Source organism: Bactrocera oleae, chromosome 6, assembly GCF_042242935.1.
Source record: "Bactrocera oleae isolate idBacOlea1 chromosome 6, idBacOlea1, whole genome shotgun sequence".
Classification (NCBI taxonomy): Eukaryota; Metazoa; Arthropoda; class Insecta; order Diptera; family Tephritidae; genus Bactrocera; species Bactrocera oleae.
Window position 1 is genome coordinate 36,779,397 of NC_091540.1, and position 18,389 is coordinate 36,797,785.

The 18,389-nt window shown below is 32.8% G+C and overlaps 1 protein-coding gene across 5 annotated transcripts; it reads right to left on the reverse strand.

Moving 5' to 3' along the window:
* Positions 1-481: 481 nt before the first annotated feature.
* ringer (tubulin polymerization-promoting protein ringmaker) lies at positions 482-16,670 on the reverse strand. 5 transcript variants are annotated; one of them, XM_036364046.2, is made up of 3 exons: positions 16,546-16,670; positions 1,947-2,349; positions 482-1,348 (listed from the first exon to the last, which is right to left on the reverse strand). In XM_036364046.2, the coding sequence occupies exons 2-3, from the start codon at positions 2,340-2,342 to the stop codon at positions 1,166-1,168; spliced, it is 579 nt and encodes a 192-aa protein (XP_036219939.2). In that variant the 5' UTR covers positions 2,343-2,349; positions 16,546-16,670; the 3' UTR covers positions 482-1,165. The 5 variants fall into 5 exon arrangements, with proteins under 5 accessions (XP_036219939.2, XP_036219952.2, XP_014092176.2 ...); XM_036364059.2 differs by having other exon boundaries at positions 16,643-16,661; XM_014236701.3 differs by lacking the exon at positions 16,546-16,670 and adding an exon at positions 14,801-15,001.
* Positions 16,671-18,389: the final 1,719 nt, after the last annotated feature.

An 18,389-nucleotide genomic window follows, 5' to 3' on the forward strand; every position in this document is an offset into this window, starting at 1 on the left:
ACTTTTCTTAACCCCCATATACCTAATATAAAGATTATTGAACTACCGGTTAATTTTATATATCCGTCAATGTGCAAGATATTTTACACGAACATCCATTTTTGCTAATGATATGTCGTTGTGCTCCAAGCTCCCAAAATTATAGTATGAAAGGCAAGCCAAAGTTCCGATCGGTGGTTCCGACAGATTTTCGGGGAGAAAAGAACGTTTGCAAAATTATAGATCGATACTTCAAAAACTAAGGGACTAGTGATATGTCGTAAATGGAGACAGACAGACAGACATGGCCAATGCTCTATTCTTTCAGCTCAACTAAATGCGAAAATATAAAAACATATATTATTGATTTACGACATTCAAGTTTAAAGATACAATTTTGAATGCCATCTACTTACCAAAGAATTTTCTTAAAAGTATGACGCATCTTTACAGATTTCGTGTAAAAAATGCATAACTAAATTCAAAACGTCAAGTACCCAAATTTTGATTTTAAACTGCATATTTTATTAATAAAGTTGATACACATACAAAATTTCATAAACTTTCGAAATTGAAAACATGTCGTTTAAATTTTTACGAGTATAAACAAATATGAGGGTCTCAAAAGGTAAATTTCGCAGTAAACGACAACATTTCAACTGTTGTTATAACTTCCATTAATTGTTCTTTGTTTTTGCTTATAAATAATTATTAACTTTATTTCAACTTTCCATCTTAATATTTTCATATAGAAATTTTGTGTATATCAGTGATTTAAAAACTTTTCGAAAATTGTTTGTACGGTATATACATTTTTATAGGTGTATGTGTTTGAGTGTAATGTTGATATAAAGCAAATAAAACACAAAATTGAGAGAATGAGAGCCAATCTTTAATAAATAAATAATTTTAGATCGTTTTATTCATTTAATATTAATTTAAGTATCACAAAAATTCAACACTTTGCTGCAGAAGGTGACCACAAGTTGTGAAAATTAATACGTACTGTTACATAAGTGTCTATTTACATATAATAAAACTATTTTAGCTGGAATATTAAAAAAATGCGTACAAAATATTGTGGCATCTAAAAATCTACATTTATGTTCATTTGTGATTTTTTAATCAAACATTTTTTAATTTTTTAAAGATTATATATGTATTTATGAATCTCAATTTATTGCCTTTAATGAGCGTTGCCGTATGTGTCTTTGTGCTGATACCCGGAGACGTAGCCAGATGCATCCACCAAGTCTTTGCGACCAGCAATGCCTTTGCCCTTGCCCGAGGCATCGAACCGTTCTTTGTGAGATCCAGTGTACTTGCTGGTGTCCGTGAGACGTTCCACGGCCGATGCGGCTTTGCCAGCCTATAAAATGCAATAAATAAATGTGTTAGCATCTTCCAAAATAAATCAAATCAACTGGCATCCAAAAATACAAAAAACAAAAACGACTCAGATCACCTTTAGTGGTCCGATATCGGTGGTTCTAACAAAAGAACAGCTTCTTGGAGAGAAGAGGAGGTATTAAAAATTTCATACTCATATATACCAACAGACGGACAGACTGATAGACAGACGGACATGACTAAATCGACTCAGCTAGTCATGCTGATGGTAAATATAATATATGTATGTATATAATTTATAGGGTGTCCGACATTTCCTTCTGGGTGTTACAAACTTCGTGGCAAACTTAATATACCGTATACAGGGTATAAAAATCTCATGTAAAATGTATGGGAACGGTAAAGGGATTTAATTTGAAAATAAAGAGCTTGTATTCTTTTTGGACTCTTTTTTTAATACAATGCTTCTGGTTTGACAGAAAATTCTCAGAAGTTGCACACTAACAAATTCTATTAATTACGTATATATTAGAATAAGATACCAAAACATCATTGTTTGTAAATTGTTAAATAATACAATATTACATTTAGAAAATATTTCACTGATCGCAACGTACCGAAACCTGCAGCACCCCAGGAGCCCCACAACCCGCCATCTTCGATTTAATTTCACTCAATTCGACCTTTTTCGCTTTAGCCAAATCGTCCAGAAATTTATTATAATCGGCAAGTGAGATTTTCATCGCTTTGAATTTCTTGAAATGTATGCCCGTGTCAGTAGTTGTGATTTTCTTGTCGATTACTTTAGCTTGTTTCATCCATTTATCGCTCTGCGATAGAGTAATTAATTTGCCATCTGATTTTGTATCACCGAATTTGGCGAAGGCCTTGAACTGATCAGCAAAGCTAACTTTCGGTTCATCCTCCAAAGCCAATTGCGCTACCTCAGCAACTGGTGGTTCCGCGGAGGGAGCAGGTGAAGGGCTGCTGCCATTTGTTGCCTCTGCTGACATGTTAAATCTGTTAAGCGGAAAGAAAAAATTTGTTTTAAATTTTTAAGAGAATTTATTGGTTTCTACTATGCATGCCTTGGTATATCGCTAAAACGTTTAAAATAACATCATTTTTATAACTTCCCATTCGGAAACCATTATATACATATATATGTATGTATTTTTATTCACCTGCGGTGAATAGAAGCGGGTAACAGTAATTACAATAATTTATACTTAGGAATGTTCAAATTTACTTTATTTTTGGTCAGAATGTCATTTCCATAGCCCACGCAATTGAATATCTAATTATCTGACTTCAAACAGGTGAATATTTGCCTTCATTTCAAAGTTTTACATCGCCTGACTTCCTATGTGAATCAATAGCCACCTTTCCCTTCTAAATAACTAATAAATCTCAAAACACGCACTCAATGAATACCGTAAATCAACTAGTACCGAGCGAATTTATAAGTAAACGATCAATATTAGCTATCTATCTAACCGATTTCGGCAATCTCGAGGAATCAACTGATTCAGATTATCATCAAAATACTGCGAATAGAAATGCCAGTTCTTCCAGATTCTAGTGCTTGAAATTATCATTATATTCATGCTTTTTAGCTTTCATTTGTTTTTGTTTGCTTATCTATCGTGCCATGTTTTCCCTCAGTTGCATTATGACGCTTTCTGAATAATTTTGCTATGTTCTTTTTTGTATTTTCGTACATCGCAAATATTTATGATAGTATCACGTGCGTGTGCAATTATATACGAGTACGAAAAATTGGCAAGAATAATAATAATTGAAATGCTAAACAACTCAATTACTTTGCCAGGAGTCAGAATTTTTGATGCTACCAAGTCAAGTAAAGTCAATTGATGATTTAGTAAGCAGTAACTACATTCTCTTAATAAGAAACCATATTTTTATTCCCTAAACAGTATACCCTGTTTAGTTTGACACGAATTTTGCACACGTCCTTTTCTTCCCAAGAAGCTATCTATACTTTTGAGTAGTACAATTCGCAAATTCTTTATTTATTGGGAGAATTCAAGGTAGAAGCTGGTAATTACTATGATATTTCTTTTTGCCATAGAATTTCAGCTTTCAACAGCTGTAGGCAGTTTATATCAAAAAACAATTTTAAATGTTAAAACTCACAAAGTGAAAAATATCTAGAAATTCAGCGAACAGAAATTCAGAAGAAATTTGATGTATGAATACCTGGTTGCCCTTAAATATTCTTCCGTTCTTTCCGTTCCATTTTATAATATATCTTCCTATAATAGTCTTATTGTTTATAATTATGTATTTACTTGCGTGAGTCTCAATTTGAATCAATTTTGTGTTGTGGAAATGGCAATTAGTTGTCTTCGATCAATATAATTCTTTTGTTCTTTTCTTTGAAAATTTGTAACTTGTAGCAGATAATAAGAGAGCTGTTTTAAACTGGGACTATACTAATATCACTCAGCTCGAAACTGCATAACGGCATATACGCTCGAAGTATGATAGAACAAATCTGAATCGCAACTAATTTTTATACACGTCTTGCATATTTTTGACCCTGATAAAGTCTCCTAAAGCCTTAATAATGCATTTTGATTATGTCACACAGTAGAATGTTAAATTAATTGGCAATGTAAACCTTCGTAATCTTATTCTTTCACTCAGTAAAACAACTGCTCCCAATTAATTTCAAGTTGATTAAGTGAACATTCGCTAACGTTATCCCCAACAGTCGTTTCAAATTTCAGATCTTTTTTCATATTTCCATATGACTTATGTAGGTATATGCATATGCAATCAGATGTTTCTGAAACAATGTGAGTCGTATGCAAGCGTGTTCATTTTAATGTTGATGTTAATTATTTTAAGACATCTCGACATCTTGCCTTTTATATTAATAAATATTCAAAACTAGATAAATCGTAAACTTCGGCTGCATCGAAGCTATAATACCTTTCACAGATGCCATTTTATAGTTTAAAATGGTATAAAATATATAGCAGTCAGATTTCAAATTTCTTGAATATACATTTTTAAACAAAAAAGATTCGCAAACATGGACTTGAGTTTTAAAGGTCAGTTTGTATTGCAACTAAAGTGGTCCAATCTGAACAATTTGTTTGAAGGTGGTAACGCTGAGAAAATAACCTGTGCAAAGTTTCATGAAGCTGTATACTTCGTCAAACAAAACAAGAAAAAACGTTAACATCGGTTGCACGGAAGCTGTAATACCATTCACAACTATAAAAGATTCCTTAAGCTAAGAGCTTTGATTGGTCATTTTGTATGGCATCAACATGCTCCGCAGATTGCGTTATTGCCTTCGACAGTAACACATTCTAAATTTGGGGAAGATATCTCGTCTCGTCTTGATTCCGGTTATTCAGCTTGTATGGCAGATATATGCTATAGTGGTCCGATATCGGCGGTTCCCACAAATGAGGCTTCCTTCTGGGTGCTACAAACTGTTCGGGGTATAATGACGTGTATATACTTATATATATGGTGTATTCATACATACATATATACATATGATAATAATCCCTGCTCCTCCTCCTATCTATGAATTCTTCAGTTCTTCGAGAAATGGCGTTATACTTACTAAAAATAATTAAAAAGTATGTGCATTGTATATATAAGTGTGAAAATGAGTGTGAAAACGAGTGATTTAACAGACTACACGTCAACCGCCGGGTGTAATAAATTTTCGTATGAAATCATACATTTCTCAAAGTATAATAGAAATTCATACATACATATAAGAGGCATTCTGATCGTTTGTGCTTATAGGCTGTCAGAACTATTTTTGTACGAGTATGTATGAATGTTAGGTAAACATTGGGCAAGGTAATGTTTCAACATACACCATACACAAAATTGTAACATTTCAGTATTTACAGTATGAGTTATGAGTTGAAACAACCCAGTTGGAAATTTGTGGCATACATTTTAATTTTATTTCTCCTTTTATAATATACCTGGTGTGCAACGTATATTTATTCGGCCTACAATTATTTCAATTTTAAATTCTCTTCTATTAACTATGCATTTACAACAGTCATAAATTGTTTGCATATTGATGAAGTAAATAATGTATCCTAAGCCTATGATTTAATGAAAGTTAATCAAGATGTTTGTAATAATATAGATATATAAATTACCTCATTAACTACAACCCTTACCAATTATTTATAAAATGCAAATTTCAAGCGCGTAAAAAATGTAAAACAAATAACTTTAGGACAATATCAACAAGAAAAAACGTTAACTTTTATTGCACTGATGATATAATACTCATCACAAATAAAAAAGCTTTCATACAAATACTTGATTTTGGTCGATCAGTCAGCTGCCATATAATATATACATACATATATGCTATTGTGGTCCGATATGAACATTTTGCTCGGACATTATACTCTTGCCTTAAACAATAATCCATACCAAATTACGTGAAAATACCTCGTCAAATAAAAAAGTTTTCCATACAAAGACTTCATTTTGATAACTTCATGATAAACTCAAACTTAATATATACTGATCAGAGTCTACAAATATATATAAAGTGAAGTATTGAATTGCAGCGAATTTCTAAAATTTTAAATTTTCGATTATACTTGAACAAAAGCCGTCTTAAGCTCGTTATTTATTATAAATACATGCACATAACAAAACTTTTTAGGTAACTTCATCCGTTATATTAGGTTCCGACCGACACTTCATCACAATATTTAGGCTGTTGAGTAAATTATTTCACTAATCTACTGGATTTAGCGAGATTTCACCATACAAAAATTATACTTGTTAATCTCGTCACCGAGAATATTTGAAGCTAATCTACTCGAAATCTCCCTGTGCGACTCTAATTTAGCGCCATCTGGTTGTCAAAAGGGATATTTATTACATTATCAAAGCTGATTTAGACTCTACAAAGAGAAAAAATGTAAACAAACAAATAAATTAAAAGCAATGCATCTGAATTCACCTGGCAATCGACTTCGGAAATCAAAAAAATTCTTCCACTTTTATAACAAAGTACGGCATTTCACTATTTTCTTTTAATAAATATTAAACGATGGGAATTTTTAATGTAGAAAACAGCTGTTTGATAAATATGCAACGGCAGTAAGGACAGTTTAGATTAGCGAATAGATTTAATGTAATCTAATCACTTCAAATTTTTTATCGGAACATGGTATTAACCTTAAATTGGATGGAACGTAAAATTCCAACACGATCGGAATACGCCGATTTATAAATTATTGAATGGTGTCAGCTATAAGTATGAGCAACGTACTCAAATAGCTAAAGATGCAGATTCCGCAAATTCCAGCAAAGTAACACCTTTTGTACTGGTTCTCTCTTTTACCAGAATTAATAACATTCGTTTCCGGATTTCCTCACAAGTTGGTCTACTTCGAAAATAGAATCATACACACATTCTTACATACAAAGCATCTCAAAAAGCAATAACAAACAATGCTCACTGTTTCCCAGCTGTTGCACCCCCACCAACCATTTCTCATGCTACAAACATCTAATGGGTAGGTCAAGGTCGTCGCGACCTTAAACACAGTTTACTATCTGATATAAATACAGCCATTTCCGCAAACAAAGACACAGTCGCGCACACTTTCATTTGTGAAAAGCATATCTTTATTTGTAAACAAAGTAGCAGCACCCAAAAGTCATAAAACTGAATTGTCAATAAAAGCAAGAAAGGAACGAAAATAAAATGTGAGATCTCACGTCTCTTCCCCGCCTTCCCATTTTGCTGAAGCCGCACGACGTCAGTGTGGCTGACAAAGAACAGGCGTTCCTGACATGAGTGCACCATTTTGCTATTATTGCTTGCATTACAAAACGGAATTATGCACCAAGGCACTTGTATGTGTAGATACATGCTTACATGTATATAAGTATGTATGTACGAACGCGTAAGTATATTTGCAAAGGGGTTTCACTTTTCATCGCTTCAACCGCAAAATGTATGTATTTACCGAATAACCAATGATACGGAACATTGACAACAACAATTCAAAATTATGTCATCTCGTTATTCAGCACAGTGGCCGTTTATATATGATTGCTGCTGTTTTGGCTGTGCGCTGGGCTGTCTATTCGCATGAGATGATAAAGTTTCATAAAAATACCCTCTCCATTGCGCATTCACATACATATGTATATTAAATTTCATCCACTGTTTACACAATTTAAAAAGACAATTCTCGTTATATGTTAATATTTAATCAAAGCTCATATGAAGTACCCGTACTCTAGGGATGTATCCAATAGTCGGTTAAATACTTGTACGCTAATCCTGGGCAACATTACCAGATTTTAAGTCAAATTTTTTTATAAAACCCAGTGCAGAAGCCTTTGAAAATGGTTAAAAGTGAAGAAAATTATTAAGTCAAAATAAGGTGGAAAAACAAATATTTTTAATAAATAAAATTTACATTTTGTTTGGGACAAAATAATATAAATTTACACCAAATTTCGTGAAAAACAAAAAAACTTTGTTAATGATAAAAATAAAAAAACCAAAAACTGGGTTATTGGAATTTTTCCGCAAAAATTTTGACTTTTTAATATTTCCAAAGCATAGATGACATTAAAAGCGCATCGCTGAAGATCTAAGAGCTATCCTAAAAATCCAGTTTGCGAAGTGTTTCGACGATTGGAAAAAGCGCTGGCATAAGTGCATAATATCGAATGTGGACTATTTTAAAGGCGATACGAATGAATAAATTTTGTTTTTGTTAAGGAGAAAATTGGGTTAAGATTTGTTTAGTATAAGAAGTTAATATGATTTATTGAAACTTTGGGAATATTTTATAACTACATATATTTTAATATATAAATACTATAATTGATTTATTTTTTGAATTTCTTTGAAAAACATCGAAGATATTAGCGACCTGTATTTGTACATACGAGTACATATAGTGGCGAGCAATATTGGTCGGTCAAAATTCTACGAAAGATGCTTCAAAAAAGTCAATAATTATTCAATTTGCTTGAAATTTTAAATGCTTATTTATTTCTTTAAACGAAAAGTAAGCCAAACAAAAAGTAGAAAAGGCAACATATTTTTGAAAATTTTAGAAAATTTCAAAAAATTTGAAAAATTGTGTCGTTTTGCTATCTCAAACAGCCGGGTTTCCAAATTCTGTAAAATTGTCTTCATTTTTCCAAAATTGAATTTTTACAAAAAATACTAGAGTTAAATTGACAATGTACGAAGTGCACTAAAGGGCGATACTTAAAAATGCCAAACTAAACTAAAAACTTTTCTTCTTCCGAAATATAACAGTTAATCAAACGATCATAGCTGGACGCATGATTTTAGTTTGGGTTTAAATTACACTGGTAAACATAATTAAACTTTTTTTGTTTTACGAAGGTACTAAACTATTTCTTACTAATTTGACGTCGCTGGCAAAATTCCTCTATTCCAAAAAATTACTAAATTTCATAAATAAACCGCTATGTCTACATAAATGCTCGTTTAAATGCGTCTGATTCTACAAAAAATTTCTATTTGGACTACTTTGGGAATAAAATATATAGAACATAACTGGCTGGCATCGAAGCATATGATCTTAAAATGGAAAATTTTCTTTGGGTCAACAAGGAGGATATACCAAAAACCCCCTCTTTATATAAAGTTCGGTCTGATAAAACAGTTTGTAAAAGCTATAAACAATTATGGGAATGTTTTAAATATATCAGTAAAATATTTCCGAAATTAAGCTGGTATTATTGACGTTCCTTAAATCAGGGAACTAATAAAGGACCAACATTTTACTAATTATATGACAGATAAGGAGAAATCTGCATGGACTGAATGTATTTGGGTTGTGTTAAATTTTATAGGAAACAAAAAGTCCCCAGATTACATTGAACGCATTGAGCAGCTCATGTTGCACTTCCAGAGACTAGGATGTCACACGAGCATCAAGATGCACTTCTTATTCAGCCATTTAACTAGACCGCTGCACAGAAAATTTAGACGACTTAAATGAAAAACAAGGAGAACACTTTCGTCAGGATATTCGCACTATGGTAGAGCGATACCAGGGTAGTTAGAATGCAAATATGAATGCTGATTACTGCTACAGTATTCAAAACAAGACTGAAGATGCAAGAAAAGCACATAGAAGAAAGTTTTTTTCATGTATAGTTTTTTTCATTAAAGTTTGAACAATATATTTTTATACTCTCGCAACTTGTTGCTACAGAGTATAATAGTTTTGTTCACCTAACGGTTGTTTGTATCACCTAAAACTAATCGAGTTAAATATAGGGTTATAGGTATATATATAAATGATCAGGAAGAAAAGATGAGTTGAAATCCGGGTGACTGTCTGTCCGTCCGTCCGTCCGTGCAAGCTCTAACTTGAGTAAAAATTGAGATATCTTTATGAAACTTGGTACACAAGTTTCTGGGCACCGTAAAACGGTTAGTATTACAGGTGAGCGTAATCGGACCACTGCCACGCCCACAAAACGACATTAATTAAAAACAAAAAAATTGCCATAACTAAGCTCCGCAATAAGATACAAGACTGTTATTTGGTACACAGGATCACATTAGAGAGGGAAGGAAATTTTTTAGAACCTCTACCTACAGTGTGAAAATAGTTGGAATCGGGTGGCAACTCCGCCCACCTCCCATATAACGGTACTGTTAAAAACTACTAAAAGCGCGATAAATCAAGCGCTAAACACGCCAGAGACATTAAATTTTATCTCTGGGATGGTATGAGATGATTTTATAGGATCCGCGTTCAAAATTAGACAGTGGGCGTGGCACCGGCACAAAGAAATGTAAAACGAGTATACAATTTGACTATGCGAGAGTATAAAATGTTCGGTTACATCCGAACTTAAACATTCAAAACTTCAAGCAAATTGAATAATTATTGACTCTTGGAAGCATCTTACGTTGAATTTCGACAAACATCCGACCAATATTGCTTGCCACTCTGTGTCTCTCTCTTATATGAACCTAAAAGCAATTAAAAATTTTGAAAATAATTTTTTTAAAGGGCGCAATACCATGAGGAAAGTGACCGCTAATTTGGTTCAAAACTTTTCAAACTAGCGTTCGAAAAGTTTTTTTTGATAAAAACGCGTTTAAAAAAATCTCTTGCTCGAGGCCTATAGGGGAGCTACGAACTTTAATGGCTTATAACAATAGAACGAATCGAAAGTTTTATTAAAATTTTCGGGAACATTTTTTCAAAGTTATAGTAATAATTTATAATATAACGAAATCGATTTTTTGAATCGTCTAACCCTATTTTCCACAATAATGTGCATTATAATTACAGAGTTTTACAAAAAAAAGTACATTTTTCAAGGGTCAGTTTACATTCCTTAAATCTAGCCTTGTTATTTCACTATAATTCACCCTTTTCAGGCTCGACGAGAAGTGTTACATGATAGATTCGGGGGGGACTTCTTCGCTCTTAATTCAAAATTATAAGGCGATATATTATCATATATCTGACAAAAAACAAAGACTATTCTAAACCTGTCATCTGACTATATTTGTGAATTCTTTGTGTTCATGATTCATAAAAAATACGTAAACTTGTTGGCACGGCTCAATTAACTGTCTAAGGCATAAGCTTATTACTCATAAGAACCAAAAAATATTATTTGTCATTGTGTGGTTACATATAAATAGAAAAATAGGAAAAAACGTTAACTTCGGTTGCACCGAAGCTATAATACCCTTCACAAATACAAGAACTTGATTCCGATCGTTCAATGACAGCTATATGATATAGTGATCTGATCTATACAATTTCTGTGGAGAATACTTGTACATTGTTGCATTAGAAGATAACTCATGCCAAATTTTGTTAAGATACCTCGTCAAATAAAAAAGTTTTCCATACAAGTACTTGATTCCGATCGTTCAGTTTGTATGTCAGCTATATGCTTTAGTATTCCGATATCGGCGGTTCCGACAAATGAGTAGCTTCTTAGTAAGAAGAAGAGAGGTGCGAAATTTCAGCTCGATAGCGAACTGAGGGACTAGTTTGTATATATACAGACAGAAGGACAGACAGACGGACATGGCTAAATCAACACAACTCATCATGCTGATCATTTATGTATATATTTTATAGGGTCTCCGACGTTTCCTTCTGGGTGTTACAAACTTCGTGGCAAACTTAATATACCCTGTTCAGGGTATAATTAGTACGTATGTACATGTGCAAAAGCTCATGAAAAGAACAGATACAGAAAGATTGGTTAAAATTACTAATAAAAAACTAATAAATTATACAAGTTTCCAATTTTATTTCAACATATCATGCGGAAATGTTTGTACATACATACTATAATATTATTTACTAGGTACGACATGGACACACGCCAAGCATTAATTATGCGCATAAATGTACGCAACAGTGTTCGAATGTTTGTTGTATAAAATAAATTTTAACAAAATATCCCATTGATGCTTTCGTAAATTCTTATATTTTCATGTACGATTGTATGTACGTATGTATTTAGGCAAATTAAAAATAAAAATAAAAAAGAATGTTAAGATCGGTTGCTCGTTAAATTCAAAAGTTTTCCTGGATTTTGATTGTTTTTTTGTATGGCAGCTATATGTTATAGTGATCCGATACCGGCGGTTCCGAAAAATTAGCAGTTCCTTGGGGAGAAATGAACGTGTACAAAATTTCAGATCGACCGCCATACTGATCATTTATATGTATATATATTTTATATGGTTTTCGTCGTGTGCTTTTGGGCGTTACAGACATCGTGACTTAATATACCCTGTTCAGGGGATACAAATATTTTTGTAACGTGCTTGCGTAACAAATATATATTTGCAATATTTTGAAAGTTATTTTAAATTGGATTTACATACAGGTTTAATGATGTATGTCGAGCGGGCCTACCGCGCTTACCTTTTCGTTTACTTGTGTTCCTATATGACTGGGTACCCAGAGGATTTTGAGACTTAGTGTAGGCGCGACGGATAGCTTCAAAGGCCACTTGGCTGTCCACTAGAAGTTTTATGGGCTTGCTGGTAAGAGCAGAAGCGCACCTGGCGCATTATGTTATGCCAATAATTTCGGCCTGAAAAACTGAGAACTGAACTTGTAGTCGAACATTCTGCGTTTTCCTAGTATCGTTGCTTAAGTACGGATTCAGAAAAATAAGAGGGATGAGGATCGTATAGAAAAACATTTTTTAATGCTTGTTGCAAGTCATCCCGTGATATAAATGTAATATATGAAGCACAATTTATGAAAAAAATCAAGGACACACAAAAATGCCTTATTTTATTTATAGTTGGCTTAAATTCCAATGTTTCTTAAATTCAGATGTTTTACTTGTACTTTTATAATATTGGGAGAAAATTTTCAAAGACCTTACTAATTTTATAAATTTAAGCGAACTATTTTGCTGATCATTAAAGTTAGGTGTACTGGAGAAAAAAATTTCTATATTTGAGTTGATGTGCTTGAAAGTAAATTTAAAAATCGGTAATTTTAATTATTACAAGGAGTAAGGAAGTGGTTCAATACTTTTCGTCAAAACAGTCAAGTATATTTGAAACATTTTCCCATAAATTTTAGCGTTAAACAAGTTTTGCTAAACATAGATTACCCTAGAACTTCCCACAAAACCACTCACTCTGATCAAATTGGCATATTTTAATCAGGAAACTTGGTCAACATGGACCACCAAAATACTGGTAGCTAAACATTGTCTGCACAATATGAGGGGAGAATGGGTACAAAAACCAAATTAATTGCTGCAACCGTGTCACAAGAGCAATGCATTAATTCGGATTAAGTATGACTCAATAAAGTAGTTATTGGGACACAGTTACATACATGGTTATAACTCCCGAATGTTAGTCAGACAGGAAGGCATAGAAAGAAAGCAAATCTCCGTCATCATTAAACTGCCCAAAGTTCAAAAACCTATAAAATGGCTGCACTCACGAACCAGGAAAGCATGAAACCAGGAAGTCGTGGACGTGATAAAGTAGTATTTCAATCAAAATACACGAGGAATAGGAAGAGGATAGAAAGAGGAAAAAATATTCAAGGAAAGCAGAACATTGGTACGAGTTAAATCGTGTATCGAAAACACTTTCGCCGCTGCTTCGCTGTAATTGTGGGTAGCATAAGGGTAGTCAGTTCTAGCAATTGTTGGGCGTTATTTGAGTGTACGAGCATCGTTATGACATCATACCCACACTGAGTAATCGTAAACGCGCAGCGTCCGAAATGCGCATGTTCGCAGAATAGCGCGAACCCTGTAGGCCGAATACGAGTATATAGCGAGTTAATCTGTTGTCATAAATGTCTGCTGGTAGCACCATTTTGCCATGAAAATCTTTTATTATAAGCGTTAAGTTTCAGTATTTACTCCAGAAATAAAAGCAGAATGAAAAGAAGTGAAAATGTGCTAAATTTGAGCCATTTTCCAAACGCTGCATTTCGAAATTTTGGTTTTTAGAAAGATTTACATATGAGCTTTGAAAATGGGTGGGTTGAATATAATTTTGTAAGAGCTAGAATCAAGCTAAGTTTTCTAGATATATCTTACATTTTTCATGTTTGGATTGATCGTTCTTTATTTTGAGAGATACCGAGATATTAACTTCGGTGAAATATTTTGTGTACTTCAACAATTTTCAGTACCAGGTTATGTACTTACATATTAGATAAAGTAAAAATGTTGATGGAAATAATCGCTTATAAACAATTGCGCTGTCTAATATTATAAAACTCAACTTAAGCCGAGCGCTGAACGCCTAAAATGATGCTACATAAAAGACATGATGAGTCAATTTAATAAAAGGAGCTGTTCTAATGTCACTTGTTCTTCAAGAAACGGGAAGAGTTGGCGGAAGTGCACTTGCATCCATATGTATACATCCGTAATTTTATATTGTACATTGTACGGAACGTAGTTAAATGCCGCGCTTCATGACCCACTTTCCAGATTTTTATAATACACTTTTGCACACATAAGTATAATATATATGTATATAAATTCTTATATAGAAATAGAGGTGTACGCTGACATACATAGCACTACCTACATATGTATATATATACTCATCTGATGCTAAATTTCGTGTAGAAGCAATTTTTTTCTACAAAATAATTGACTGTTTAAATATTGATGACCCGGAGTTGATTTAATCTATTATATTATTTTTAAATAAAATTTGGAATTTTACGTTTCAACTGAGATGTTTTTCTATGTTATCCACCTCAGGCAATTATTTGTTTGTAAACAACTACCTTGGTGCTGGCGCCATTTATCAAAAGAGCCGAGATTCCATGACTCGTCTGAGATGCTCGTGTACTTTTCGGTATTTTTTGCATCGTGCGTTCAGGTGCATACATATGTACAAACGTATGGGTTTACAAATGCATTCATTGAGATTAAAATATACACTTACACTTTTAGATTGGCCGAATACTACACAAAAAATTAATGAATATAATTGAAATACTGGCACTTTTTATTAAATTTTAGTTTTAATCGTATTTGTTTAATCAGTCACAGTTAGCCTCGTCGTTGCCGTGGTCTGCTCCGCTTTACTCTGCGTACTGGACAAAATTGCGACGAAATCTGTCGTTCTACAATGGCGCACAGCCGTCGGTGGGAAAAGTGCGCAAAAGCTAACTGTTTCTAGCGGACGCTGTTCTGCACACATATTTGCACGCACACAAACATTTTCTTAAAATATAAATGAGAACCTATAAATATTTACATGTTTCATATACACACATGCACATACATATGTACTTACCATATTATTGAATTTGTAGCTGTGACAACTGTTTGAGCTTGAGTGAGAAACAAATTTACACATATTCTTTTGAGTGAGTTTTTCAAAAGTTTATCAGAATTGTTTTCGAGAGAATATGCACATACGAGTAAAATCAGTCTATATATGCATATAAATATATGTATTTTCTCACTTTTGCGTTAAAAAGGTTCAAAGACAAGTTTGAAATCATAAAAATGTGGTATTGACCATTTGTCAGGGCGAGAAAATTAGTTAAACTCTTTTACGTGGTCATAACTATTACATAGACTAATAAAAAAGATGTCAACATCTTTAGTCTTAACAAAATCTTTCTAAATGACATACAACAGTGGAAAGTTTTACAGAATTTAAAAAATTAAACGAAGGATATCTTGCAAATAAAATAGTTATTTTATTTTTATCCTCTTGCAACAGTTGCAACAGAGTATAATAGTTTTGTTCGCCTAACGGTTGTTTGTATCACCTAAATCTAATTAAGATAGTTATAGGATTATATATATATATTGTATATAAATGATCAAGATAAAGGAACGATTAAAAATTGAGATATTATGAGGTATGGGCGTAATCGGAACACTGCCACGTCACAAAACGCCATTAAACGAAAACCTATAAAATGCCATAACTAAGCTGCAAACTAAGATATAAAACTGTAATTTGGCACAAGGGACTGCAGCAGAAAGGGGCACCTGTATATAACTAAATTCGCTTGGAACAAATCTCTTATTCACCCCTACCGAAAAATAATAAAAATAAATGAAATCGAATCATAACTCCTCACACTCTCCACACAAGTACCTATAACGATTATGCTAAAAACTACTAAAAGCGCGATAAATCAATAAATAAATACGTCAAAAACATCAAAATTTACACCTAAGATCATAAGAGAGTGCTTTATATGACATATATTAAAAAATAGTAAAAGTACCCTTTTTTTGAACATGTAAAACCCTCCTAACCCCTTATAAACTCACAGAAACTTTACCAGAAGTCTTTGGTAGCGCTCTTGGGTAATTAAGCAATAATTTAATAAGACTAAATCCGAGCGAACTCAAATGCATTGTTGCCCTACCCAGGCATTATTTTCGAATATTCGAAATTTATTGTTCCGAAGTTCTGAAGAAACACAATATCTAAAACGAAATTAGAAATTTTTATATCGTTTTTCTTTTTCAACTTTTACAATAAAGTATTAATTATAGTAGATACTCAAGTTATGGGTTTGTACCGTTGTCTTTAGAAAGAATCACAGGATATAAAAGAGATTATACAATTAAAATAATCTAGATCTTTTAAGCATCTTGTTAATCGTTAATATATTAAGTTATATTACGCAGGTTGAATGCTTTATTGAAGAATCTACATACGTGGACTAAGCGGCATATACTTAACACTTCTACACACTACTTGATTAACATTTTATACAAAATTTCATTCACTAATATTTTCTACTTCTTTAGTTACCCCACAAATCACTAGGTGCTAACCATTCGCTATATGTACTTATGTATATTAAAATAACTTTAAAGTTTTTTCGAGCGATGACTTCATTCCCACTGCACGACAATGGTATACAATAATAACAACGAAATTATAAACAAAACCTTCTCAAAAACTAATACCATTAGCTCAAAATACACGTACCTGTAATAAATGGAGATACATACTAACATACATGTGTGCTCCAAGCAATAGCTTATCAGAAGGAGAAAAAGCCACTCTCACAAAAGTTATATTATATTTCGCTTTGAGTGAGAAGGCCTTAACCCAGCGAACAAATTGCGCCGTTATTATTATTATTAATTTACCTACATATACCGTATGTGATTTTTCAAATAAAGTCTTAATAAAGTATATTTGTATCTATAATTTTATAAAATATCTTCTAAAATTAATAATTTTAATGAATTATATAATTAATTAAAAAAGGGTATATTAAGTTTGTCACAAAGTTTGTAGCACCCAGAAGGAAATGTTGGAGACTCTATAAAAAATATATATAAATGGTGAGCAAATGAAGTGGAGACCGTTGATCTGACAATAGTAAGGTTTGGTATTAAAAATTGAATATATACGTTCAATCACTATTCTGGTTTTTGCTAAGAAGCATTTTTTTTTGAACTCTAAATAAATAAACAAGTTCGTATTGTTGCTTTATAAGCAATATGTTGTTTTATATTGCAAGTAATCTTTTGTCAATAGCTAACCGGGTACCCTAATAATCGTATAAGGAAACAAAGTGAAACTTCTCTACAAATTGACTTCTGAGGCTAATAATTGATTTCATAGCTCATAAGTATATACATAAGTATGTATAAGTATGTATGTATGAGTCTGTAGTTGAGTACACATACATATTTTTTATTTACCATCTCTGATGACCTTACAACCATATGCATACGTAGTTTTACCAAACAAAAAGAGGAACTGTCGTAATAAATAATAATGTAAATAAATATCTGTCTGAACTACGACTTAGCTTTTATTATTATTACTATTACTGTAGCTGTACGCCTATTGTATTCACTGATAGGGAAAGTGTTTAATTTTTTCACTTTGCCAGTGATAGGTGCGTTTTTAGCTGATGTCAATAAACTTGAAGCAAAGTGCGTTTATTACGTCACTTTTATGGTCGATATTTCGAAAAAACCGAGTGTGCAAGTATACTCACACATGTATGTACCAATACTGAAAACAGTCACCGACATTCCGCTCTTCCGTACTTGCCGCACGTATCAAACCAAATTTCCCAAAAGTTATGCCCGTAGTGGCAACGTAGAAATCTGCTGTCTCTGTTATAATTTTTGATAATGTAAAAGCACAAAACTAAAATCCAACTATTAACAAGTAAGAAAGGGCTAAGTTCGGATGTAACCGCACATTTTATACTCTCGCAAAGTCAAATGGTATACTCGTTTGAGATTTCTTTGTGGATTGACCGATATTTTCGGTAGAAGGTCAACTATAGGCACTGGGGTCCACATATTTAGTACTTAGGGGCTTGAACAGTTTTGGTCCGATTTAGACAATTTTAGGTCACAAGTGGCATACTTTAAACGCATTATTCACGCAAAGTTTTACCCCGATATAATCATTGTTACCTGATTTGCATAGTGGAAAGTGAAAGAATCAGATGGAATTGAAAATGGTGTTACATGGGAAGTAAGCGTGGTTGTAATCGATTTCGCCCATTTTCGCACTATAACATAGA